General features: G+C 39.4%; 1 protein-coding gene across 1 annotated transcript in view; it reads left to right on the forward strand.

The window, feature by feature from the left end:
- The first annotated feature begins 482 nt into the window (after nucleotides 1-482).
- Nucleotides 483-27,466, forward strand: part of LOC121962707 (potassium voltage-gated channel subfamily H member 3-like) — a 36,037-nt gene continuing 9,053 nt past the window's right edge. The window contains exons 1-10 of the mRNA XM_042512961.1: nucleotides 483-558; nucleotides 12,553-12,786; nucleotides 13,525-13,656; nucleotides 13,964-14,109; nucleotides 15,915-16,173; nucleotides 18,149-18,306; nucleotides 20,443-20,650; nucleotides 22,247-22,624; nucleotides 23,037-23,236; nucleotides 24,675-24,924. Of these exons, the coding sequence (XP_042368895.1) occupies nucleotides 483-558; nucleotides 12,553-12,786; nucleotides 13,525-13,656; nucleotides 13,964-14,109; nucleotides 15,915-16,173; nucleotides 18,149-18,306; nucleotides 20,443-20,650; nucleotides 22,247-22,624; nucleotides 23,037-23,236; nucleotides 24,675-24,924 (2,041 nt within the window). The remainder of the gene's footprint in view (nucleotides 559-12,552; nucleotides 12,787-13,524; nucleotides 13,657-13,963; nucleotides 14,110-15,914; nucleotides 16,174-18,148; nucleotides 18,307-20,442; nucleotides 20,651-22,246; nucleotides 22,625-23,036; nucleotides 23,237-24,674; nucleotides 24,925-27,466) is intronic.

The raw sequence follows: 27,466 nt of genomic DNA on the forward strand, positions 1-27,466 counted from the left end.
ACATGCATTCATCAAAGCATGAGAAGTGAAGAGAGACTGATTCAATTTCAGAGAGATAGAGAGAGCTGGGTGCACTGGTGGAGAAAATAGAAAAAAGAGATAGTGAAAAAGAGAGAAAGTGTTTGTGCACGAGAGAGGGAGAGAGAGAGAGAGAGAAGGGGAGGAGGAGGAGGAGGAGGAGGAGTAGATGGGGATTGCATTGCAGTACACCCGTGCGTAAATGTTACCATCCTCGCCGCGGTGCCTCCATCCATCCCTCCATCCCTCCGTCCTCTCCCCTCCAGCCTCCGGCGGCTGCTCTCTTCTCCTCTCTGGTCGCTGCTCAGTCTCGGACCGTGGAGTCCCGGGTGTCTCGGCTCGGCGCCCTCCTCCAGGGGTTGGGAGGGGGGCCGGGGACCTCGTCCAGATTCCTGCCGGGCTTCGTGACCACGGACAGCCAAGGCTCCGAGCGGCGCGAGAGACGCGGCTCGACCCGCTCTCGGATGCCCGTGATGCGCGGTCTGATCGCGCCACAAAACACCTTCCTGGATACCATCGCCACTCGTTTCGATGGGACCCGTGAGTAATCTCTTCGTTTTATGGTGCGCAATAGATGTTTCAAGCAGTTTATATTTATACATTTCTGAACAATATGTAAACTCTGTCAATGCAAAGTCCTCCAAAGACCTGAAAAATGCTTAAAAAGAACTGAAGACACTTAAAGTCATGAGCTTATACATTGACTGATGGATGAATTATGATGAGTGAAAGCACAGACTACTGTTTAATATATTAAGAATTCATGAAGTGTCTACCTGGGTCCCCAAAAAGATGAATTTGTGGTTCTTACAGAGCCAGCTGCAGAAATGAATGACATATTTTTGATAATTTATTCATGTTAAAGTGTGTTTTCTACAAACTTGACATGTTTACAAGACAGTTGACGTTCATTCAGAACTTACCTGCAGCCCTCTTTTGGACCTCGACCCTCCATTTGGGAACCACTGTTTACACTAAGGCTGTGAGTCAGTGTATTGATTATTATTCAAAGGAATTGGTTGAGTTGCAATTGACGAACTGTTAATGAGTTCAAAAAGTTGCAAATTCATGTGGATTTCCAATCTCATAGCCTTTTTTGTAGACTCGGTTATGCTTCACTTGTCATGGCTGAATTAACCTCCTGTGGGGGCCCAAATTAGCTGTGGGGTCCATGTCTACCCCCAGCTCCTCCCACATGTTGTGAAATGTGTACTTTGTTTTTGAGCTGGGTAAACCCAATTGTTGCATTTTACCTTTCTGCAAACCACTACATTACATTTGTACATTAGCAAGTACGTTGTGCTTACATTTCAACGCTGTGGTAAGATTCAGCACCGTAACAGAACATGTGACGTCCCCTGCAGCTAACCACGAGTTGAGCCCTCTCCTGCAGCACACAGCAGGCAAATTTGAACATCTTTCCTAGTGAGGACACTTATCATTTCAGATGCACAATGAAATTTAACAGACGACTATAGAACACTTGACACAGATTATTCTATTGAGAAGCTTTTGGGGCTTTTTGTCTATTAAGTATCACAACTGCTGCCAGCTGTTGGAGGGCTCTCCCTCTCCTAACAGTGGAGCTGCCGGGGCGCACACTGGTCTCTCTCATCTAACGCTAACACTACTGTTAATCCCAGTTTTTAAGTATAGAAAAAATGTTTTTTGTTCTCATGGTAACAGTTGTTGACATGCATGGGCGAGGCCCACTTGCAACAAAACTACTAAAAAACGTATACTATATGTCTCTTTAAAAACATTTGATATGTATGAAATGCCCAAATATAAGATATTTGTGGTTTGCAAAATCTAGCAGTTAGGCTTACTGGGTGCCTGAAGCTGCTTTATGGTAGTGTGATTTATCACATTCATTGAAGAAACTGCAAAACGTAAGAACAGAACTTAGTCATGAACTTCCTGAAATTAGATTTCGATGCAATGTTCAGAGTAGCCCTCAAGATGGGGTAATAAAGCAAGACCCACGCTTTGGTGGTTTCACAAACAAATTTTCAATTAAATTAGCGCAAAGTAGTTTAACAGCAGAGCGGTTGCCCACTTAGCCTGATTGAAAATCCATCCTCACTTAGAGTACTGTGGATTGAAAGTCATCCTTTTCAATTTGAAACTGTCTCCATATGACCGCAACATTTCAAACTGTTACATCAGCTACCGAAGACAACATAAGATCCATTCATAAAGTAAAGGTGGCACTATTTTTTTAAACTAAAATAATCATCATAACACATAATCCAACTTGTACTGTCATATTACCGACTTTACTGACAAACGCATCAGTGTGTGGATGAAGCCAATGTAAACGTACACAGAAATAACTGTTGATCAATATGCAAACTGCAGTTACCAAGCTTAACACTGTTATATAACACAGTCCCGAAGGCGCAAACTAACAGGCAGGACGGAGCAACAGACAGCATGTGTGGATGAAGGATACTGTACAAGGAATCAGAGCGGGATCTGTGTTTTTTCCGAAACAGAGCCGCAAATTAGATTACTGAAGCATCCCCGCTGCAAGGTGCTCCATGATGAGAGCGTTGTGTGGAAAAATCAGTCATCCTCTGTGGCATCTGTAGGTATCTGATGTGTCCTGTGTGTCCCCTGAAGGCAGCAGTTCAAGAGATAGCGTTAATTCAATTAGAATTTTTCATTGGGTGTCAACAGTGATCAGCTCTGCTCTAATCTGAGAGCAGAACAGATTGCACTTCTGTATCTGATCACTTCTTGCAGCTTCAGCGTGCAGACCAGCTGCAGGAGGTCCATTAGGACTCTGTTGGTGGAGCAGGAGTTGAGTTTTTCTCCTATTTTTATTGACTTAATGTCACCCATGAACTCAACAACAACAAAAAAACTAAAAAAAAAAAAAGAAAAAATCCCAAACATAACTGGTGGTCTTATTTTTCTGCGACTTTATACTGAGAATGGCTGGTTACACAAAGATTAGATAGCACAGTGTCGCAGCCCCCCACAATTTATATTCCAGGAGTGCGATCCTTCAAGATCTCCAAAGGACACAGCCCACAAAGCACATACTCAACATACAAACTCCCATGAGCCCTCCAGTGTGTGTCATTGCAAGGGTAAAGAGCTGGTCCCCTGTTCCACTACCAGCACTGAATACACATCTAGAATCAGAGGCTTGAAAGTCATCTGGATCCTCTTTTCCAACACGTTGCAGATATTTTTTCAATCATATTTTATTGTAAGGAACATTAGGTTGACAAAATCATACAAATAAAATGCAAATGAAAATTAGTATCTCTTTATTTTTTGGTATTTTTTCCACCTGGCCAAGTCCCACCCAACCATCACCCATTGGAGATGCAAAACGTCTAAAAGAAAAAATGAATCAAATCTTCAAATATTAATGACAGGTATATAAGGTAAATTCAAACATGCAACCCTTTAATGATACATTAAGTCAAATACTCAGTGCTCCAGACATAGTGTATTTGACCAAATAGAAATATCTATTTTGTCATTTTATATTTAGATTGCTTCTACATTTTTTATCTTATGTCTGATTCTATTTAAATTCAATATTTTTATTCCTTATTTATGTTAACTGTTTTGCACTAAAACACCAAGTCACATTTCTTGTATATGTAAATGTACTTGGCGATAAAACCAGACTCTGATTCTGATTCTGAAATAAGATAAAAAGGGCTGCCACAGGGGCCTCTACTAATGGCTCCTAATTCCCCTTAACTATACATTTTCATTTACCAAGTCTGTCTTTAAATCTTTAAACTGATTTAATCTAATTATATGTCAGAAAGTCCTAATGAACTCTGATTAATCGTTAAAAATACCTCACACCTGTTTGTCTACTTGTAAAACTCACAATCTGAACCAGCTACGTGAATGAAACTCTTGCTGCGTATAAAAACATGAATGACCAGCGTGTCCCCATTCTTGGTGTGAGAAAATCAAGTCTGGTATGATGTCGAGTTCTTCATTCATGATCACATTCTTGCTTCTCACCTCTGGCAGGCCCGTAGTTACAAACACAGCAGGAGGATTTTAATGAGGAGCTTCTCCGACTAAATAACTTTACAGCTGTCTACAGCGTGCTGACAAGGAGGTGTGTGAACATCAAGGGGTAGAGGAGTTGAAAAAACTATGATTTAGTTTAAATAAAAAGAAAACAGCAAGAAAAATGGAGGAATTTGAGATGCCACATTAAATCATCACGCTAATGACTCAAAGCTGCAACAGTGCAGGTTGAGAAATGCCAAGTCTGAAGCATCGAGGGCGGCACTTTAAGTCCCACTGTGACCAAACCTTTGTTTTATTCGTCACTCTGCACACTTAATAACAGAATACCGAGCATGTCCGTCGTGACTGATAGGGAGTCCTCAAGTAAGAGAAACCAGCAGAGCAGAAAAGTATTTTCAGGTCTGAAGGCTGGGATCTTCCATCTTTGCCATACAACATTAATGCAGCACGATAACCAGCGGCACTCCAGGGAAATCTCTCCAGATTTTTTTTCTTACATTGCCGTAGAAAGCTTCACTCAGAGCCCTGCTTTTTTTTTTTTAACCCAAAGATATCTTAATACGCTGCTTACATATTTATAAGAACAAAGGTTACATATTTTAATTAATCACTCAGGGATGGCAATGTTGGTTGGTCAACATTGCCCATAATGAAATACTGTCAGAAAGATGTTGTACAGACGTTAATGGCGCCCAGAAGATTTGGATATGGCTGCAACTAAGGTTTATTTATTGTTTGAATAATTTAACAATTCATTGCTTTGCCGGTAAAATGTCAAAAAAAAAAACAAAAAAACAATGACAAATACCCAAGACGCGCAGGGATATCCTCAAATTAAGTTTGCAGAACTGTCTAAAACCCCAAAGTGATTCAGTGAATCTGAGAAAAAGCAGCTATTATTCACACTGGAATCAGTAATTTCCAACTAAATCACCAGAATAAATGTTGGCATTGTATATTTCTGCAAACAACAGATATGTTTCATTTGTACATTATGTTGTTTCTTTATAGTTCAACAACACTTTGGTTAATATTTGGTTAGGTTTAGGCCCAAAAGAAAGAGGTTTTTTTTTTTTTTTGCCTACTGTTAGTGACACAATATTGGCGGGAAATGCAGCAATGTCTTGTAAAAAAGAAAGAATGAAAGAAAGAAAGAAAAAGAAAGAAAGGAGCACCCGTGTAGCATCATCTCAACAAAACACGAGACATATTTTGTTTAAAAAACAACACCCCCACTTTTCGTGGCACTATCAGAGCAGCGATGTTATGTTAAAAAAAAAAGAAAATCCCTGCTTTTCGTGGTAGAGTCCCAGCAGAAAAGCCAGCGACAGCTCTGTAAAATGCCTGTCACTTTTAAAACATACATATTAAGATATGTTAGTCTATTATTTGTTGATCATAGTGGTTTTGACTGGGCTTGGACATATCTTATTGCCCTAAGAAAAAAGTCTGTAAAAGTGAACAAATGAGACAGAGGAGTGACTCCAGACTGACAGATTTTCGTGTTTTTGTCAGGGGAGCTCCGGCACAAAGCTGTGGGCTGTAAAGTTTTGAAGCTGATGCAGAGTGAAAATGTGTTTTCAGTTCAGGTTTCGGGAAAACATCAGAGAGCTGGTTTTACAAATATTCCTGCTCGCAGGAATCATTGGGCCGTCACCGTTCATCAACTCATTGTTTGCCAGACTGCAGACAGCTGATAGATGACTAGTATTAAATAGATACATATAGATAGCATATTTGACTGCAAAGTAATATATTTCAACATGTTACCATACACATAATGACAATGCTAACATGCATTCATGATTACCATCTTGTTTTAGCTTCACTAGCATGCTGTGGATTATTTTGAGCAACCAGGTCATAATTTCTGGAAAGAGACATTGCTGTTGAGTTTTTCAAATGTATTTTTGGCACTTTGAGCTCCACAAGCCGAGTGCCATCTAGATCTATTATATTGGAGAGAAGGCAAACATCTCTACAGCCGATATCTCCAACACTTGGCAACTCACACAAAAACAGTCTAGATTGGTAAATAGCACTACAGGTAAGAGTTAGAATATGTATTTTTCATTTTGGGGTGAACTGTCCCTTTAAGGGTCCAAGGAATGAATGCAAGTCAACATAGCATCCTTAAAACGTGCTCTAAACAACTGTGTGTGGCATGTTTGTGTGTATATTTGTGCACAGCGGTGAATGTATTGTGGCGGGCTGTCGCTGTCAGTGTTATCAGCACCAGGGTTTATCGGGGTTCCCTAAGCTGCTCAGGGGCTGATTCTGAGTGGTTTTGTAGTTTCAGCTCGCACATTATTACACCTGGATCGTAGTGTGGATGTGACAGGCGTGCCTCATGCCTCCTGGGGAATGTGCAGAAAACGAGTACAACAAAAGAAACAGGAACCCGGCATTAAGCCAGAGTGGATGGAAAATGATGGAGCTGTTTCTCTTAAACCAGATCACGTCTGTGGGGGGAAGATGGACACTGTGTGCGCATAATGAACAATGTAACCTTGCACTCAGTGTAGACAGAAAACTTATAGGATAGAACAGGATAGGACTCTCAGTGCTACGTCTCTGAAAAACTGAAAAACAGATGCACGGATGAATTTGACACACCTGTGCAGGTTGTTGGTTGACTTAAAGGTCCCATATTCTACCAGAAATTTCAGTTCTTCTTGTTTTTGTACTTACCTTCACCCACTTATGTCATTATATCTATATTACTAAAAAACTTGAATTGTGTTAATATTTTTTTCAGAGTACCAATAGTGACACATCAAAGAGGAGTTTGTTGTTAACGATTTGCTTTTGAGGAGATTTAAAAATATCAAGATATGTATCATTTATCATGATATAGCCTAAAAATATCGCAATATAATTTTCAGCCCATATATCGCCCAGCCCCAGTGTGCATGCTCTTTGTGCCCCAAGATGTGGAAGATCTGAGGACTTATATCACAAAAAAAAGAGTTTTATGCTTCATGCACTTCTGAGCAGCTCTCATAGGAATGAACTGGGCCCCACCTCCATGCTGTATCCAGGTTTTCTCAAAAAATCCATGTTTAAATTAGCTACCTCCTGTCTGTAGCTTAATATTTAAAGGACAGATATGACAGTTGTGTCGATCTTTTCACGTAAATCTAAAAATAATAATAATAATAATAACAATAGGGTGTTTTTGGTTTGATTTTTAAAAAAGACTTTGAGGATTATTTTGTGAGTCTATCGTCTCACACAGTGGAAGCCAGAATCACATTTTGTTCCTCTGCTTTTCCCTGCTTTGCTTCTTCACCCTTAAAACAACGGACCACTGTTCGACTCGAGATTCAACAAGTGTGCGGCTGAGTTACTCATATATACAGCCGGATGGATTTGTAGTGACAACAGCAGCAGTGGCATCGACTGCGAGTCAGCAGGGGAGGGAGGCCGACCACGACTCTGAACACAGGAGTGATGCAGCTGGCGATTTTGAAGAGTGTGACAGAATATAATAGGATTTCATGAATCACTTCTCCCAGGGAAAAAAATAGGCTTGTACTTTTGAGATGATTAACTGGCAGAATTGAGGAATATATTAATATTTAAGGAGCAGTGCACAATTTGCATAAAAACAAGGTTAGTGCTTTTATATAAGGCAAGCTTTTACTGGCCTTCTTACACTGAAGCTTTCAGGAGAACGTGAAAGAAAAGCTCATATGTCATTTTTCATTTTTAAAGATGCATTTATATGCTGCAAGAACAGCCTCCTATTCTGTAAAGCTTTTTCAGGACATTTTGGAGCCTGGCTGCAGGTATTTTCTCCCTTACAGTCACAAGATTGTGTTTTATGGGGTTGAGGTCAAGTTCTTCTGCACCAAAACAATTTCTTTATGGACCTGGCTATGTGCACAAGGTCACTGTCATGTCGAAACAGTAAATGTTCAGCTTGTTTCACCACATTGTTCGGCTCGACATTGTGCCCTTCGTTGCTGATTTCTTGATTTCTTGAGTGAGTCATCTGTTTGTCATTTTCAGTTGATACAGAAGCAGAAAAAAATACAATACTGTGATTTTCCTTTTTACATCAAAGATCCCATATTGTGAAAAGCCACATTTCCACGTCTTTAAAAATATATATATGTATATAAACACTGTGAAAATATTAAAACAGCAAATCAGCAATCCACAGAGAAATGCACACAGCCCGTATTCAGAAAAGGTGCCTTCAAATGAGATGTGAGGAATTTCTTGAACTTGTGATGTCACAACTATACTATATAAATATAGAAACTGCGGTTAGAGTTTAGTTTCAGTCATTCCCGGTTGCAATTACAGTGTGAAAACACAGAGAGTGCGAATGTGGAAGACACAAAAACACATCAGAGCAGGCTCGACTTTTTTTGGAAGGGTGGCCTAACATTTCCCTGGTTCGCTTGTCCAAAAGCAAACAGGATTTTCATTGGATTTTGGATTATTGCGGGAACTCCTTGGCAAAAAGAAAAAAGTTAATGATACGTGGGCGCCTTCTTGTGAGGCATGCTCTTTCATCTCTATGACAGTCAAAAAGGAGACAGTTTACAATGTCTAGGAGTCGGGGTATTTCATCAGGGTCTGTAATACAGCTTTAAGTGACCAGGCCATATAGTTTATTATGATAAGTTTGTCCAAATACTGTTGCATGGCTCAGGTTATATACGATGCAACATCAATTAAGGGATGTACATAGACTGTATAAGGTTCCGGCTTTGTCAGTTCTGATAGACACCCAACTTTGCTGCTAGAATAAACTTGCTGTGTTCACGTGATGTTGGAAGGTCAGAGTTTCCGAGTTGGGAAGCTGTCATTCAACAGCATAGGATGTCAGCTGTACAACTGTTCACGCTTTGAATCCTGTTTTTAAACCTTTGAAAATCTGGGCAAAATCATTTGATTTCTTTTGAAAATAATGGGGGGAAAGGCAATGACAACTTGACCAGAAATTACCCAAAAAATTGCAGGAAATCAATAAAAAGTTAACAGAAAATTACCTAAAAATTAGTTTTGAAAAAATTGTTTGAAAAAAAATCCAAAAAAATTGGGGGAAAATGTCCAGAACACTATATTTCTAATTATTATAATCTTATATTTCAAATCATGTCACAGGGAAAAATATATAACAAATATATAATATAAATACTTTTGCTTATTTTTTGGGTAATTGTCTTGTAACTTTAAAAAATAAAATAAAATTCTTGCTATTTTTAGGCCTTGTCTTGTTATGTTGCTTATTGCCTTCTCCCCATATTAAAAAAACAACAACAAAAAACTCAGATTTTAAAGGGTTAAGCTCCACCCACTGACCTTTACCTTAACGAATAATGTTCATTCTGCCTTAGCGGTATAATTGCAATCTGCATGTTCACCCACAGCTTTAATTTCTCACTTTAAACCAACAGATGTTGCAGGATATTTTGTTTATTGTATTATTGTGATTCATAACTTGCTGTGCTGCTCTGGAGAAAATGTTTGTCTTCCATGAGCCTCCTGCACTGAGCGGCAGTTTGTATTTCTTGTCTGAGTGGCGCAGCAATGAGGTTCGGCAAGAGCGTTTACACTGGACGTGCTTTATTAATGCATGGATTATTCAATTTTATTGTCCCTGGTTCATCCCTTTGCAATCCCCCCTTCTGTGTGTCTCAGTAAATTTGTCTCTCCCTCCGTCTCTTTCTCTCATTCAATCACTCCCCTCACCCGCTCTCTCGTCCCATATTGCTTGCATTCTTCAAAGTGAGCGCTCCAGTCTTGCGGATTCATTTATGTATGGACTTTAATGATCTCAGTGGAATGAATGTCTTGGCTCTGTGAGTCACCTATCATACCAAATTCAGCTTCATAATGAATTATTCAAGATTATTCCCCATAACTCAGACTGTCAAACCATTTGTCATAGCTCCTGCACATTCTGGCAATCTGCTAACAGACACTATGCTTACATGCATGCTTTTACTTCTGCTGCACAGACCAGTAGTTTGGAAATTAAGTTTTTTTGTGCATTATTAAGCCATTATAAGACAGATGTTTTTAAATATATATTGTATTTATATTATATCCCATTATAAATTACAAGTATATACAGTTTGTGGCTGGTTTAAACACTGAGCAAACTGATTTCTTTAAAAAAAAAATTGGGAGAGAGCAACAAGTTGGCATGGCCCAAAAATTAGCAAATAAATAAATATATAAATAAAGTAAAAAAAAAGTTAGGCTACAAAAAATAACTTGGAAATAAGAGAAAAAAAATTGACCTTTAAATTAGTGCTAAAAGAAAAAAGGTAACATAATTTAAAATATAAAATATTATATAATATTATTTTTGTTTCTTCTTTTATTATTATTATTATTAGTAGTATTATTATTATTAGTAGTAGTATTATTTTGAATAATTTTCTAAAAATCCTTCCCTATTTTTTAAAACCAATTTTTTGGTCACTTTGTTGTCACCAAGACATTTCATGCTAAGTTACTAAATGCCTTTTTTTGTTTTTGAAAGAAATCCTATTAGGTTTTAAAGGATTAAAACAAGTTAACAAGTTAATTAACATCAACAGTTTATTTTTACAGTGGAGAAGGAAATATTGTGGAGGGCACAGAGGCAGAGAGAGGTGGGGAAAGGAGATAATTTTTGAAGAGAACAATAGTGGGAGGTAAAAAAAAAAAAAAGAGGATGAAGTGAATATCATTGGAAAACAGCAAGCATGTTAAATTCTCCCCGAGGACGAGCTCTTCAAAGTGAGCAGAATTACTCCGAAGCCTTTCAGAGCGCAGCAGCAAACATAAAGTGGGAATGAAAACTGTGGAAAAAAAGAAAGCTGTGCATGAAATTTTAATTGTGTTTTCTTTGAATTGGGTTGACATGTTTGTGAACTTGTAGATGATGACCACATAGTTGAGTAAAGCATTAGATTGGAAGTGTAATAAAACTGGAACAGACCACAGAAGTACCACTATCTTCTGCTGGTTAAATAATAGTAACATTTTTTGCCAAGGAGGCTGCCTGTGCTCTTACCTGTTGTAAAAATTGCCAATTTATTATCCCATAAAGTTACAGCTTTATTCTTGTAATATTAAAAGTTTATTCTCATAAAATTATTCCTTTTTTTCTTTTAAAACTCTGACTTAATTCTTTTAATATTAGTTTTTCTCATAATATTACAACTATATTCTTGGAGAAAGGAGTGATCCAACATGCCAATTTATTAATTGGCTTAATTAATTTTAAACCAAGAAGGAGCCAATCAAATGCGGGGGATAAATCATACCAATTTGCATAAATTGGCTATACAAATAAGATTTATCAGGGGGACAGAGTGCTGGAAATGGGACGTCATTGGACTATGTAGAACTTTATTTAGCCAACTACCTAATATGACCTCCTGAACAGAGAAAAACAAGGAGCAACCTTGTACCCCTGAAAAATACTCTTAGTTTTGCTGTTAATTTTTAAACATAATTGTTAATTATGAGTATGCTAGCATACCCTCGTGCTCACCGCTAATTACCTACCGTGAACAGAGATGAAGGTAACCTCAACATTATACCTACTAAATATTTTAGTAGCATTTTAAGTCTAGTGTCAGCATGTTAGCATGGTATCAGTCTCAAAAACGTCACTTCTAGCTAAAAAACAACTTTAAACCTTTAAAATATTATGTTAGCGTCCTCATTGCCAGGTTGTTAGCATGGTGACGTTAGCATTTAGCTAAAATGAACGGCTAACGAGCTGCTAGCCTGGCTGTATTTTTTTGTTAGCAGCTGTTATAAATGTCAGGGTTTTTCTTATGTTATTTTTAACAGTTTTACGGTAAGAGAACAATGTCTACATATATTTTATTGAGTAAATTAACTTGTAAGTGTAAAACTGAAAAAGAAAAACAGGTTAAATTTTCAGCGTTGTAAACTAACATTTAGTCCTAGGTTTTAACTTTTGTTCATTTTAATATTTAATAGTGACATTAACCCTTAGAAACCTAAAGCTACATTACTTTTCTTGTGCTGCTGTCAGACACCTTTCACAAGTATTTAAACCATCACACAATTGAAGAAGTTGGTTTGGTTTCTTTAAAAAAAACTTTGGAAAAAAGGGAATAATTAATAGCAACAATCCACTGTATTCATAGAGTGCTTTTCAAGGTACGCAAAGACACCTTAAATAACTTAAAATGATAATGGAAAACACGACTAAAAAGATAAAGCACAACATAAATGTCACATTAAAAGAAGTTCTTAAAAGGTGAGTTTTAATTAGTGATTTGAACAAGTGCACATCAAGATGCAGGGTTCCCTTGGTCATGGAAAACCCTGAAAAGTCAAAATTTAGGAAAATAATGAAGTTTGTAGTTTATAATGAAAGTTAATAAAACAGTTATGTATTCATGTTTCTGAAACACCGTCAAGCATCTCTCTTAGTGATGGATGTTCGTGGTCTTCTGACGTCTCACCATCTTTCTTAATCAGCTTTATCCCCATTTCTTTGTTTCCGTTTCCTGTGTCGCAATCCAGACAGTAACTTCGTCCTGGGGAACGCTCAGGTCCAGACCCTCTACCCCATCGTCTACTGCTCTGATGGCTTCTGTGAACTGACTGGCTTCGCCCGTGGCGAGCTGATGCAGAAGAGCTGCATGTGTCACTTCCTGTACGGCAGCGAGACCAGCGACCGCCTCACCTCACAGATGCAGCAAGCTCTGGATGAACGCCGGGAGTTCAAGACCGAGATCATTCTGTACAAGAAGAGTGGTGAGAGCAGATGACTGGAGGATAATGTCAAAATAATCATGTTTAACCCTTTCAAACCTGGATCGACAACTGTTTTCTTGTGCTGCATTAATTCTCTCACAAACATTTCAACTATATATACAGTATATATATATACACATAAAATTTGATGTGAAAAGTATTTTCTAAAATTATTCTCAACTTGCCTTAACCCTCCTTCCTAGGTTTTTATTAAATGAAATCAAGCCAATTTGCTTAAGTTTAAACAAGCTAATGTTTAAATGCTTTCTTTCAAAAACACAGGGGAAAAAGCGTTTTGGAGAGAAATGCCCCGCGAAATGTATGACATTTAATGAGGTTAATAATGAGAAAGAAGGAGAGAGAATTATTTGAAGTTAAAAACAGCAACTCCGGGGAAGTAAATAGTTAAAATTAGCATTTTTATTCATTTAAAATTGAGTTATAGAAAAATAATAAAAAGATATTTTATTATTATTATTCTTACTTGTTTCCAGGTTACTTTCTTTATTTTCTCTTCTTTAATATGCTATTTCTTAAGTAGGTTTCTAGCAACTTTTTATTAATGTCTTGCTTCCTCAAATCTTGGGTAATTTCTTGTCAAGTTGCTCATTAACACTTTTCTCAGGTTTCAGAGGGTTAATATAGTGTGAGTCAAAGTTGTCTCTCAGTCCACCCTGATATATTTGAGGATAATTTGTCTTCAGGCTGTAAAATTCAAATCTTTTTTTCTTTGAACAGGCTCCAAGTTCTGGTGTCTGCTGGACATTGTGCCCATAAAGAACGAGAAGAGCGAGGTTGTTCTGTTCCTGGTCTCACAAAAGGATATTACAGAAAATAAGGACCTGGACCACGGCAATGAATCTGAAACTGGTGAGAGAAAGCATAAAAAATATCATGAGGCATTTTCCAATTCCACTATAATTCACATGAAACCATCCAATCGAGGGTTTGCAGCTGGGGCAGGAATCTATCAGCAGCCCTGACCGCTGTTGTTATGGAGGCGGTTTGGGAGCAGTCACCAAGCAAATAACCTATTTTACTCTCTCAGCAAAACAGTACGTCGGTTATTTTGTCCAGATATAAATGGTAAATAATAAATTGCAGTTTCTAGAGCCAAGTTTGGGAGCCATAGATTTGTGCGCTGGCAGTTTCTCCAGTTTTGTGTCTTCGCTTTCAGACGAGGAAACTGGCCTTGAGATCCACCAGATCAGCCGCCCCCCAGGCTTCAACGTGGAGCGCCGCCGCAGCCGGGCCGTCCTCTACCAGCTGTCAGGACACCTACAGAAACAGGACAAAACCAAGAGCAAGCTGAAGATCAACAATGTGAGACATGCTGTCCTACATACCTTCTGTCCCACTTTGGATCTGACCTACTGTATTTTTTTAAGTGTATTAATGATCGGGATATTTTTGGAGGATGAATGTTTTGATTCCAATGACCCCGTGGCTAATGAGGATTAGACGGTGTCAGCAGATACATTTCACATTTGCTGAAAGGGGCAATTTGTGTGTCCAGACATGTTTTCAAGGGCTTCGATTTGCATTAATTTCTACGTCAATAAGATAAAAACTTGTAAATTTAAGCAGCTGAGATGAGACGTGCCCTTGCAGTGTGATCTGAACAACACGGGAATTAAGAGGCAAGAAATTAGCATAAAAGCTCTCATTAGTCATTTGAATTAATCATGAGGTCGGCGGATCAGGTGCAGTATCATAGTTAACAGGTTTCATCCTCTTGCATCAGTTAACTCATCAGTGGATGCTCAGTTAAAGAAACACTTGATTTTGTCAGCACATAATTTGTAGATACAAGATGTGCCAGTGTAGCAGAGGTTTTGAGGACGCAGGAGGCACTTCAACTGGCTGTGCAGCTTTACAGCCTCGTTGTGGCGGTGACACTGAAGTCATGCCAATCAGTGTAGTTCATATTTAGCATAACATTAGCATTTTGCTTCTTGTGATTGCATTTAAGCTTCAAAAATAACAAAAGTGGTGTTAATTTGTGAAAATTATCTTTCTACAGAGCTTATTTTTTGCAATAATCCAAAATCCAAAAGTAAAATCCCATAGGCTTTTTGTTGAGGGAAACAGGGTGAAGCTAGCATCTTTGTTGGCCTAGAAATAAACGAGATACCTGCAGCACTCTGTAAAAACATAAAATTAGCAGAGGACTCTTATTTTGACATTATAACAGACATTTCCAGCCTAAGTTGATGCAGAAAAGGCAAAAATTGATGCATAAATAATCATCAGAATGCAGGAAATGATGTGTTGATGCTCAGTTTTTTTTCTTATTCTTCTAAACTTTACCAAAGTAACCTTACTTGCCGAAACCTGCGTGTATGTGGTACGTGAAGTTATCCAAGGGGCACTACTTCTTTGGATATCATATGAACTGATAAATGAGGATATGTTGCTGAGACATAATATGTCATAGTCTGCGGTCTGTTTAGTGTTTTCTTTTCTCCCTCATGTTTCATGTCTTGTCTTCCTGTTTTATTTTGGTATCACTCACCTCTGTCTCCAGGTTCCTGTCTGCCCCGCCCCTCCTTTTCGGTGTGCACCTGATCCCTGATTGTGTTTCCCGCACCTGTTTCTCATCACACCCCATTAGTACCGTATATAAACCTTGTTTCGCTGCTCTTACCTGGTCTGAGTTTAGCATTTGGGTCCTACCTTCCTGCGCCACAGTTCATGACATAATATGAGGACAACATATTTTAAAACCTTTAAACCTTTGTGCTCTCTGATGAAGACTCCAGGGCCAAACGCAGTCTGTGATTTAGGTGTTTTATAGCAAATAGCCATGTTTTGAATAAATGCTTTTTAACTCATTTCAAGTGCATTTGATCCTGCTCCGCACATGAGTGCCTGAAGTTTGTTTTTTACTCTCATTTTTGATCACTTTCTGTTTATGTTTCCAAGTTTGACCAGTTCATTAAAATAAATATTACACTAGTAGCAGTGCTGCTGATGATGATAAAATATTTATGGTGGTCTAGCTGGTGGAGATATTCCCAACAGATAAAAAGACAATACATTATTCATTTACACCAAAAATATACCCTAATATAGCTAATATGTCTGTATTAATGATGTTTGTGTGTGTGTCCATTCACCACATCTAGAGTGTTCTTGGAGCCAACGCAAACCCGGTTCCAGAGTACAAGGTGGCAGACATCCAGAAGTCCCGTTTCATCCTCCTCCACTACGGTGCGTTCAAGGCCGGCTGGGATTGGCTCATCTTGTTGGCCACCTTCTACGTCGCCGTCACCGTTCCCTACAACGTCTGTTTCACTGCTGTGGAAATAAGAGAGGACGGCGCCTCAGCAGCACGTAACCCTCCAAGTGTCAGCGATATCTTAGTGGAGATACTTTTTATTATCGGTGAGGCTGCTTTTGCATTATTTCACAGAGTTGTCACAGAGTTAAACTATATCAGGCCTTAGCTACATCACCGTTACTTGTTAGTTAAATCAGTCCATTATTTATTTTGTTCTTTCCATGAAAGTTTTGACAAAAAAATTGTGGATTTAGAAAATTATTCATAAAAAGCTTGGGAAAATGTCTAGGGAAAAAAGAAAAAAGCTAGAAAAGAACTATATTTGTAATTATCGTAATTTTAATATTTAAAATAATGTTACAGAATTATTGTTCATTTTAAGCACTTTTTCCATTTCTCTGTTTTTTAAAATATCTTTTTCATTTATTCTATTTCAGTTTCTGTTTTGTTATTTGTAATTTTCAGAGACTTTTCTGTACTTGTACTTTTTAACTTATTTCTTGGTAAATTTTGGGTCATTTCCTCATTTACTGCCTCTTTTTTAGGTTTCAAAGGGTTAACTCATGCCTCTTGGTTTCTTTCCATTATGTGTTTTTCCACTCTCTCCTAACATCAGTTTAAGGGGCGCCTCCTTCCTGGTTTTAATAATCCAAACAAGCAGCTCTGAAACCACCTCTCCTTCTCTCCTAATTGGCCCAGTTAGCTGCACCGTAGCTTGCACTGCCTCCAACTCCTCCTCCCGACACACGAGAGCTGTATGCTAATTGACCCTCCTTAAAAATCTCCACTTCCTCTCCGCTGCATCTCAACCTGCTGTCTCCCCTCCGGCAACCAAGTCCACTAATCCTGCTTGAGGAGAGCTTGTTAAAGCAGCAACATGAAGATTTTAACTGGTTGTGAAACCGTCTCAGTTTAATACTGATGCCTCTATGTGACCTACATAAGCAAACGAGACAGTTAGCGAGGAGATTGGCTATTCCTATATCGTTATTCTTAATGCCTGTCCGTGGGTTTGACTCCCCACAAAATCAGACAAACTGATTGATGGCGCACAAACCAGTCGAGCCGGAATTTTTTTTCCTGTGATAATGTCATTCATAATGTTATATTTTGTGGTTTTGGTTGATACTACAGAGGGAAAAAGGAAATAATTGACATGGGTTGACAAACATGTCAACCCTGGTCTGTTATTGGACAGATGGAGAGAATTGTTTCAAAACTGATCGTGAATTGTTCTTTTTCTTCTAGACAGGTGGTTAATATTTCTATTTTAATTTATAAAATAAATTGGAAGACATTTTCCATCAGTATATGAATTCACATTGGTGGATTAAATAAGGTTTACATTGTTTCACTATCCCTTTATTGCAGTTATTAATCTTACATGTCCACATATAGACTCATTACCTCATCCTGTAGTTCCTACAGTTGTGTTTAAAAAAGAAAAATAGTATTAAAAATAAGCTGTGTCTTTCTTTTGCTCGTTTACAAAACATAACATTCGATAACATTCGAAGAAGCATGGCGATGGATGTTCAAAACATTGCAGCCACCACACTAGCCGTCATTATTTCTAATCGAAGGCGTGGTAGGCGAGTGATAATGAAAAGGCAAGACCCTTACATGTGGGAGCAGCAACATATGACGGATATCTGGGAGGTGATAGTCCACGATTTTACAGAGGAATTGTGGATTCAAAACTTCTCAATGATCAGCTCAACTTTTCAAGAGCTAAGTGACTTATGAAAGCCAAAAAATTGTTTCCATTGCAGTTTTGTGAAAAATGGCTTTTTCGAATTGCCTGAAACGCCAACTCACAAGTGGTGAGCTGAAAAACGGTGATAAATTGAAATTAAATTAACATGTTTCCATTGGGCATATTTTATATTTGCCATTTCAATTTTCGCAATTTGAGGGTTAATGGAAACCTGCCTGCAGATACCACTCTCAGCCTGTGAGCTTAGCTTAGCCTGGCAAAACTTGTGTAAACAGCTTGCTCGCCTTTGGGCAACATGTTGCTTTTACTTTGTTTTTTGTCTGGAAATGAACAAGATATAACTGATGTGCTCTGTGTTGCAGATATCGTGCTGAACTTCCGCACCACCTTTGTGAGCACGTCTGGTCAGGTCGTGTACGACGCCCGTTCCATCTGCATTCACTACGTCACATCCTGGCTGTTTGTGGATCTGATCGCCGCCTTGCCCTTTGACCTGCTCTATGCCTTCAATATCAGTGTGGTGGGTCTCTCTCTCTCCCTAACACACACACACACACACACACACACACACAAACATCCTAAGCATAGAGCTATGCAGTGTAGCTTTTAGTTTGTTTTATTATGTGTGCACATTCCTGTAAATACCAGTGTTGGGAGAGTGCATATAAATCCTACATATGTGACTGCTTGCACCATTGTATGTCTTTAGGGGTGATTTATGTGTGTGTGATGTATAGGCGGCGGCTGTATGAGCGCCAACAGCTTTAATAGACTTCATTCTTTTATCAGTTGCACTCTCCTGCTGTTTGACACTCCCTCAACATTAATTTAATAAGACCATGAAAGAGCCTGTAAATGCAAATGTTATTCTACAAAGAAGAGGCGAAGGAAAGTAAGAACTAATCAAACATTGTTTTTATCTTTGCTCCATGTTTTCTTGAAATCCTGCTCTCACTATTTGCTGTAGTGGCTTCGGGGGAGGAAAACTGAAAGTCTGAGCTTCAACAAGAAACTCATAATTAGGTAACCAGTAATTAAGCTGATGAATGAGTACGCTGATGACAAATTACAGGTACAGGCGAATAGATTAGGCTGATGATGCTGAGTGCAGAGCCTGCTCGTTGGATCCCTGAATCTGAGGGGTCACAAGATGATTAGATTTTGATGAGGAAAATGTTTTCTGAAAACAAAATTATGTAAATGTTGTCTGACTTTTCTTTACTTTTGGCCAGACCAGAAGTTGTGCGATGACCTTGCAGTTATGTGTTGCTGTATGGGCTTCTGGTAGAGCTGGATGTCGGTGTAATGAGTTTAAATGGACTTCTGAATATGCTCAGAAACACTTGTCTGCAATCAATACTGTAGTTAGGCAGAGAGATTACACACCTGTGCATTCTGTGCAGAATTAAATCCCCTGAATGGATCCATATCTAAATATATAGAGAATTAAATCCTGTCTGAGTCTGTAATTCATCTTTGTTGAGACCAGAGCTACTTCAATAAACAGAGCACTTACTGAACACCGAAATAAGCAAGGAATTGCAACTGGAGTTTATACAAAAGTGACAGGGGAAATCAATAAAGGGACAATTTGAAGAGGATATTTTTACTTAAGGAATAAAGGAATTCTCTCAGTTGAGGATGATAATGGCAGTAATTTTCTCTAAATGGATTTTCTGGTTAAAGCTACAACTGAAATTGAAATAACCCTAGTTATTTCTAGCGCTGAATTTGGTGTCCTGAGCACAGATGGATTATTAAACTGATGTACTGAGCCTAGAGCCAGCAGTCCAACCCCTGGCCTTCACCTGCAAAGAGACACAAAGAAAATACAAAAATGAACACAAAGACACACACAATGACTACAGAGAGATACAAAATGACCACTAAAATACAGAAACCAACTACAAAGAAACATAAAATGACCGCAAAAAGACACAAAGTAATACACAGAGGCTCAAATGACAACAACGAAAAATGCAAATCAACTACAAAGGGACTCAAAATGACTACAAATATGCAAAATGACTACAGTGAGATGCCAAATGTATGCAAAGACACAAAATAACTACAAAGACACACAAAGCAACTACAATGAGATGCAAAATGTCTATAAAGAGACACAAATGGCCACTAGGGGATACAAGACGACTACCAAGTGACTCAGAATAACTACAAAGAGAAAATTGCGACTAAGAGACAAAAACAACTTCAAAAAGACTACATGACTGCAAAGAGGCACAAAGCAACTACACAGAAAATGATTACTTTTATAGGAGGAGTAGAGGGGCCCTCTGCGTGTCTTTGGCCAGCTGGATCCGTTGTCTTGCAATCCGCCCATGGTCCTTTAGTGTTTCTTATCCTATCTAAGCGATAAGGTTTCACCTGTTTTTCTGCACCATGATTGAGATGGTGGGGCACGTCTCCCACTAACACAGCTCACTGTCAAGATGTTTGATTAAAATTCTCAGTGTGCATGGGTAATTTCTAATTGGCTCCAGATGAGAAACTTTTAAGATTAAACATGAAATATGGTTCATATTTATACCCTACCACACCCATCCAGGAGTAACTAATGCCATCCCAGTGAGCTCCATTTTCTATATCTTTGTGTTCGATGTGTTTATACCTACAAATCCATGACTCCTCTCTTCAGAACTTTGGAGTTCACCTGCTGAAGACGGTGCGCCTCCTCCGCCTCTTACGCCTCCTGCAGAAGCTGGATCGTTACTCCCAGTACAGCGCTGTGGTCCTCACCTTACTCATGTCCACGTTTGCCCTGCTCGGACATTGGATGGCCTGCATCTGGTACTTCATCGGACGCAGCGAGATCGAAAGTAATAGCCCCGCCTCCTGGGATATAGGTGTGTGTCTGTGTGTTCTGCAGTTTGCATGTTGCAACTTCATGAAAGGATTTTTATCACTGGAAAGATGGAGAGCAAAACAAAGATAATCTGCATCATTTTCAGAGATTCAGAGCAGAGTATGTAGACATGCTTGTATACAGTCAGCGTGCAGAGTGTGTGAGAAAACACTTCTAATTATGGAGATCTGTCTCCTCTCCTGCTGAGTTCCAAGCAACAATTGTGTGAGGTGATTGAGGCTATCCTGTTTAAATCAGCAGCGTGGAATGAGACAGGAGGAGATTAGAAGGGAGAAATAAGCAGAGAAAGCCTCTGCTGACACACAGATGTAGATGAGCTCACTTGTACTCATGGGGCGGCTATGGCTCAGGTGTAAGAGCGGGTTGTCCATTAATTGTAAGGTTGGTAATTGAGCGAAACAATGAACCCTAAATTGTTTCCGATGAGCAGAGCAGGGCTCCATTATTCTTGGTTAATGAGTGTGTTTGCACGGCTGAATGAGAGGCTTTTAAATGCACTTTGTCGTCCTCAGCTTGAAAAGCACAGTGTAAACACGATCCATTTATCAGTGCAGATTACAAGTCGACTCCAGTGCTCCTCAAACGGAGATTCATGACAGCAGAATTCACACTGGAAAATCAGTGATATCTAGAGGTTGCAATGTTGATTACAAATAAGAATAGTTTCTTGTATATAAATGAATATTTAAGAATGGAACCATCTGCTTACTCTTATTCCTGTATTTTTTTGGCTGCCATGCTGGTCATTTCATGTTCTACAGCCTTGCATTATGGCTTCATGTCTTTTAAGTTTATTTCAGTCAGTTACACAGTGACTCTGAGACTTTCTTGCATCATTAAAGGGGAGCACCACCTAAATTAAAAATTCCAATATGTTATTTCCATGGCCTCAGACAGTACAATGAGTATTTGTGAACATGAGCTACTCTCCCACAAAGCCAGAAACCGGAATAGAGCCAGGAAACTTCATCAAGTTTTAAGTCTGCAGCTGCTCCTCTGACAATGAATGGGAGCCTGCTTTTCTTTTCTTTTTTTAACACCTAAATTAACTAGTTTCTATTGTAGTGTTGTCAGTTTAGTAAAACAGAAAATGTACTCATGTAGTCAGTGCGCTCAGTGTCTTCTATAATGTCTTTTTCAATTCATCGTCACTTCATGTTGCCTTCATTTTTCAGCCCGGAGATTACTGCTTGGTCCAAGGTCATATTGTAAAACAATACAAAGAGACCAATAAACATTTGATGTCCTTTTCAATTGGTGTAGGGTCATAAGTGATTAAAAACAAAGAATATATTGAGATAAAGCATTTGAAGAACTGAGTTGCAAAAATATGAGAAAAACACAGACAAGCAGACAAATTTAGAAACTAGAGGAAGAATTTGCAGCATGCATAGACATAAAAATACAATCTGACATTATCAGACACATGGGCATGCAGTGTCTGGCCTTTACTCCTCCCAAACACACAAACACTGAAATAATTACTTTGCCCTTTCAGCCTCACTGCTAATGAAGCCTTCTAGTAAAAGTAATGGCTCTCATTAAACTGACAAACTCGTCTCTTTCTTTGCACCAGGCTGGCTCCATGAACTGGCCAAACGCTTGGGAACGCCGTACTTCCTGGCCCCGCTGACCTCCCTGCTGGGAGTCTCTGATTCGCCTCAAGGCACCATGACAGCAGGACTGACCAATCACAGCCAGTGGAACGGCTCGGGGTTGGAGCCGCTGAGCGGGGCGGGTTTGCTGGGTTCAGGCCAATGGAACAGCAGCAGGACCAGAGCGAGGACGCCCAACGGCTCGGGGACCACACTGAGCGGCGGCCCGTCTGTCAGGAGCTCCTATGTGACGTCACTGTACTTTGCTCTGAGCAGTCTGACCAGCGTGGGATTCGGCAACGTGTCAGCCAACACAGACTCTGAGAAGATCTTCTCCATCTGCACCATGCTGATCGGAGGTGGGCTAAACACAACATGAGAGCAGTCGTACTTTGTTGGCAGTGGAAACTAAATCCACAATGTTATGTCAATTTTGTATTTTGTACTGACTTAATAATGACAAAATTTTAATCTGGACCAATCAGAATCTTAACACTAACGTGGCTAGGGTAGCAAAGATGTTTGTAAACTATTTGTTTCAGAGTATTGACAGATCACCAACAAACAAGTTAACTTTGACTAAACTCTGAGGTGCAGCAATGTCCTCTGATTTAGAGCAAAGTAAATTTCAAGGATACTTTATCCTCTAATGGATCATTTGTTTATCAGTTGCTCACCCCATGTTGTGCTAAATTTGTACAATTACTCCATAAGTGAATTATTGCAGGAGTCTTTTATTGAGATATTGCTTTTTTTTCGCTTCTTCTGCAGCATTGATGCATGCTGTGGTGTTTGGTAATGTGACCGCCATCATCCAGAGGATGTACTCACGCCGCTCCCTCTACCACACCCGCACCAAGGACCTCAAGGACTTCATCCGGGTGCACCGGCTCCCCAAGGCCCTCGAGCAACGTATGATGGAGTGTTTCCAGACGACCTGGTCTGTCAACAACGGCATTGACGTCAGCGAGGTATTAAGATACACTCAGTGGTTAAATATCTCTGCCAGAAGAGACTGTGAACATATGATGGTTATCACGTTACTTTAAATCAGGCATGTCCAAAGTCTGTCCTGGGGGCCAGTTGTGGCTCTCAGACTGATTTTAAATGGTCCTTGGCTTGTTGTCCAAAATATATAACATGTGGCCTCACACAATATTAGTAAATAAAGCCAGATCACTTTGAATTTTTTCCATTCACCTCACAATGGCAGGACTAACACACTTTGTAGACATTTACCAAGTAGGAACTACACAGGTGGAACTAATGCGTTTTCATGAAAAGACAAAAAACGAACAATAACCGAACAGCAGACGTTTCCTGCTTGGCAGCAGACATGGCCACAGCAAAGTAGAGGTGTAAGAAAATGTCAGTCAACTCAAGTTTTGCAATTTTATGTTTTGTGATACAGTGACAGTGAATTTATCACATTTTATGCACGTCGGCGAATGTTCTTTATGACAATTTTCCTTAAAATTAGATTAAAAAAACACACTATATCTCCTTGCCTACAGTATTGCAGTATATCCAGATATATTGAATCGTAACCTGTGTTTCGGTATGTATCGTATTGCCAAGCCCTGAAAGTTATGCTTGTCTTATTTTTCTGTGATCTTTCTATTCTTTTTTTTTTTTTTTTTTTTTAAATAATCCATATGATGTGAGAAGCAGCTGCCCCCCAGGTATTTTCACATGATCTAATCCTTCTTCATTCAGAAATGTTTGGATGCCTCTTTCTGAAAATGTCAGACTGTTCCTTTAACATTCAGAGATGGGTATATGTGGGTTGGATTGACCTTGCCATCTACAATGCGATTGGCTTCTAAAATTGAAAGTGCAAATCCGGTGACTTGCCCTCCGAGCAGACAAAGTCACTGAGAGGATTTGGGTTTTGTTTTGGGTTCTATCACGCTGGGCCAGCTATCTTAATTTCATGGATTAATGACCTCATACACACTAAACTCACTCTTGATGTGTTTTACCGTGGCTTTAAATCTAGATAATCCTTTTTAAAGAGATAACATGATGAGGGACGCTAATACTTTAAGGTAATAACCCACAAGTTTCCCTCGCAAGGATTTCTGCTCTGCTACTGTGTGGCTCAAACAGGGGGAATTCACTGCATTTGAATTTGCTGTAATGAGTGATATTTGAGTAAATGTACACACAATGAAAATGAGCTTCATCCAGAAACTGTCATGTATGTGTCAGCTGTTTGTGACTGTGTGAGAAAGTGAAAGGTTCTGTTTCCTCCACCTTCCCACACAGTCACATTCAATAGATGACACACAAAGAAGAGAAGCTGCTAAAGCTAAGAGAGAGACAGAGATCCATCCATAGTCTGCGGTCAGATTGTGTATCTTTGTTTTACTACAGAAGGAAAATCTGTCCTTCTCGTTCCCTCCTCAGCTGCTGAAGGACTTCCCCGATGAGCTGAGAGCTGACATCGCCATGCATCTGAATAACGAGCTGCTGCAGCTGCCGCTCTTCGAATCGGCCAGCAGGGGATGTCTGCGCTCCCTCTCCCTCATCATCAAGACCTCCTTTTGCGCTCCTGGGGAGTTCCTCATACGCCAAGGCGATGCCCTCCAGGCCATCTACTTCGTATGCTCGGGCTCCATGGAAGTGCTGAAGGACAACACCGTGCTGGCCATTCTGGGTAAATGAAAGAAAAACAACTGGCCCTCTGTGTTAAAGGTGCAGTCAGTGATTCGATTCGAAAACACGTTTTGTCAAATTCAGCGAATATCTCCTCATGGTCTGCTAGCTGTGCATTCTGTGTGTGTGCTGAAAAATAATTTGGTGTTGATGAATAGCCCCGGCTCTGGAAATGGTAAACAAACAAACAATTCCAGCTAATAATAGGGGCGTTCATGCTCATGAACAGGACAGGGCAGAGGTCATGGCGAGGCAGAGGGAGAGACATAGCTGACCCGGTAGAGCGGACAAAATGCACATATTAGATCATTAAAACAAAACAATGTACAATAATGATATGATAAACATGCCAAACACAGCCCATATCACACAACATTGAGGTTCAGCACCGTGGATAGCTCCTGTATTCACAATAAGATACACATTACTGCCTTTGACAGATCTGCTCAGAATCAGGTTAAATAAGAAGGTAAGTACATCAGTGCTGTATCCTCCCACGGACAGTGAGTTTATGGGTTTGAGTCAAGCCTCCCGTTGGGCCTGCAGAGTGAGTGAGTCATTTTGTTACCTGAATCTTGAAGGGCTTCTCTGTCTTGGACTCCAAACCATAGAAGCCCTCCTAGATTCCGGCAGTAAAGTGACTCAGAAACCGGCGTCTACAAGAAGAAGAAGATGGCGTAACAGCTATATCCTACACAATAGCCATCCCCAAAGTGAGTGATGAAAAGAGTCATGGAAATGTTGTTTTCCTGGGAAAGTTTCATGTTTCATATCTGAGATGATGAAAGAGATGTCAGACTGAGGTGAAGCAGCTTTAGTTGATAATCTATCACACCTGGAGAGATGGATTGGTTGAGGGATTCAGTGGCACCTCAATAAAAAGCTACACAACGCTGTAGAGTTTGAGTATAGGGGCATAAAATTCACAAAATATACTGGAGCAAAACCACTAAGTGCTTTTCAACTAATATCCTCCTCTTTGGTCTATTTTAGAGTCGGGTTTCAGCATTATGAGCAGGAGATGAGAAAAGGCTTTTACATCTGAGGAAAATATTAGACATCCAGCACTTAATAGCAAGCCAGACAGCCGTCATGAAGAGGAACACGATGAAGGAGAGCAGTCTAGTGTTACAATATGATAAAAACTGCAATTATTCCCATATTAAACTGCCCCTATGGGCTAACTAGTCACACCCCATCAAGTGAAAGACGGAGTGTGACCCAGGCACTGATGGAGAGTTTGGGGAGTAGCCAGAGGCGCAACAGGATAAACAGTATTAATTGTTTTCTTTTTTTGTTTGTTTTCTTTTTTTGTCACTTTGTGAACCAACTTTAAACACAACATTGACAAATAATTGCCTCATAAAAGTTGCCTGTTTACACATCTAACAGTCATATCTGAGCATTATAATGCTGGCACATAAATTCAACACAACAAATGCCACCACCACCACCACATAATGCAGCATTAAGAGGTCATAAACATTTCACGAAGCCCTGTGAGTACAGGTTTGGTTTGTAAGAGGAGCATTGTGAGACATAAAACCAAAACAAGACGCTAAAAAGGCTTAAAACTGTAGGAATGCAGAGTTTGCAACAATTATCTGCGATTTTGGATACAGGTGACACCTTCTACATTACACATAATCATTTGATCTATTAAACAAAAGATGATTACAACTTCAAGTCACCATTTCATGTTATGTTGTTTTTATACTATTCCAAGACTGAGAAATATTGACCAAAAAAAACCAATGCAAATTCAGCAAAAATGCGATACTAACATTACCTACAAATACCAACAATCCATAATAAACAGGTGGGCAAGGTGAAAAGACAAGAAAAGGAGTCCAGCAGCCCCACGCAGCCAAAACAACTCCAGAATTTCAGAAAACTTCATTAAAATAATGCAAAATTAACAAAACACTACAACCAGAAACCTGCCTCCAGAATAAGAGCCTCTCCGGAGCCTTGTCCTACAACACATACACTCCTTCCTTTCTGCGTAACACCGATGAAACAGAATAAAGAAACACAAACAGACTCACAAACAGCTCTGGAATCAGTTCAGGTCCGTATAAAGCAGTGGGAGCAAATTGGCAACACTGCTTTTCATATTAATGATCTAACTGCTGTAAATAATGAAGTTACTGCTGCCTATGGAGGAAACTCATCAGCATGTTGGAGCCGCTGTGTATGCACATGCTCATATGTGTGAGTATATTGAAACAAACACAGAGCACTAGTTTCTCTAGTAGACATCCAAACACTCTTGCTCACTTTCTCCTGCTGTAAACACTCGCTGCAAACATGTTTTATTTTTTCAATTTTCCCCGCCTTTCTCTCTCTCTCTCTCTCTCTCTCTCTCTCTCTCTTTCTCTCTTTCTTTCTCTCGCTCTGTCACTCTTACACACACACACACACACTTGCACACACAAATTGTTTTGGCATTGCCGCTTTGGATTTACAGCTGCGGAGAAGGCAATGAGGTAGAGAGAGGAAGCAGAAAAACAGAATAATACAGACCCTCTGCTGAAATGTAC

This window comes from Plectropomus leopardus, chromosome 24, assembly GCF_008729295.1.
Source record: "Plectropomus leopardus isolate mb chromosome 24, YSFRI_Pleo_2.0, whole genome shotgun sequence".
NCBI classification, from domain to species: domain Eukaryota; kingdom Metazoa; phylum Chordata; class Actinopteri; order Perciformes; family Serranidae; genus Plectropomus; species Plectropomus leopardus.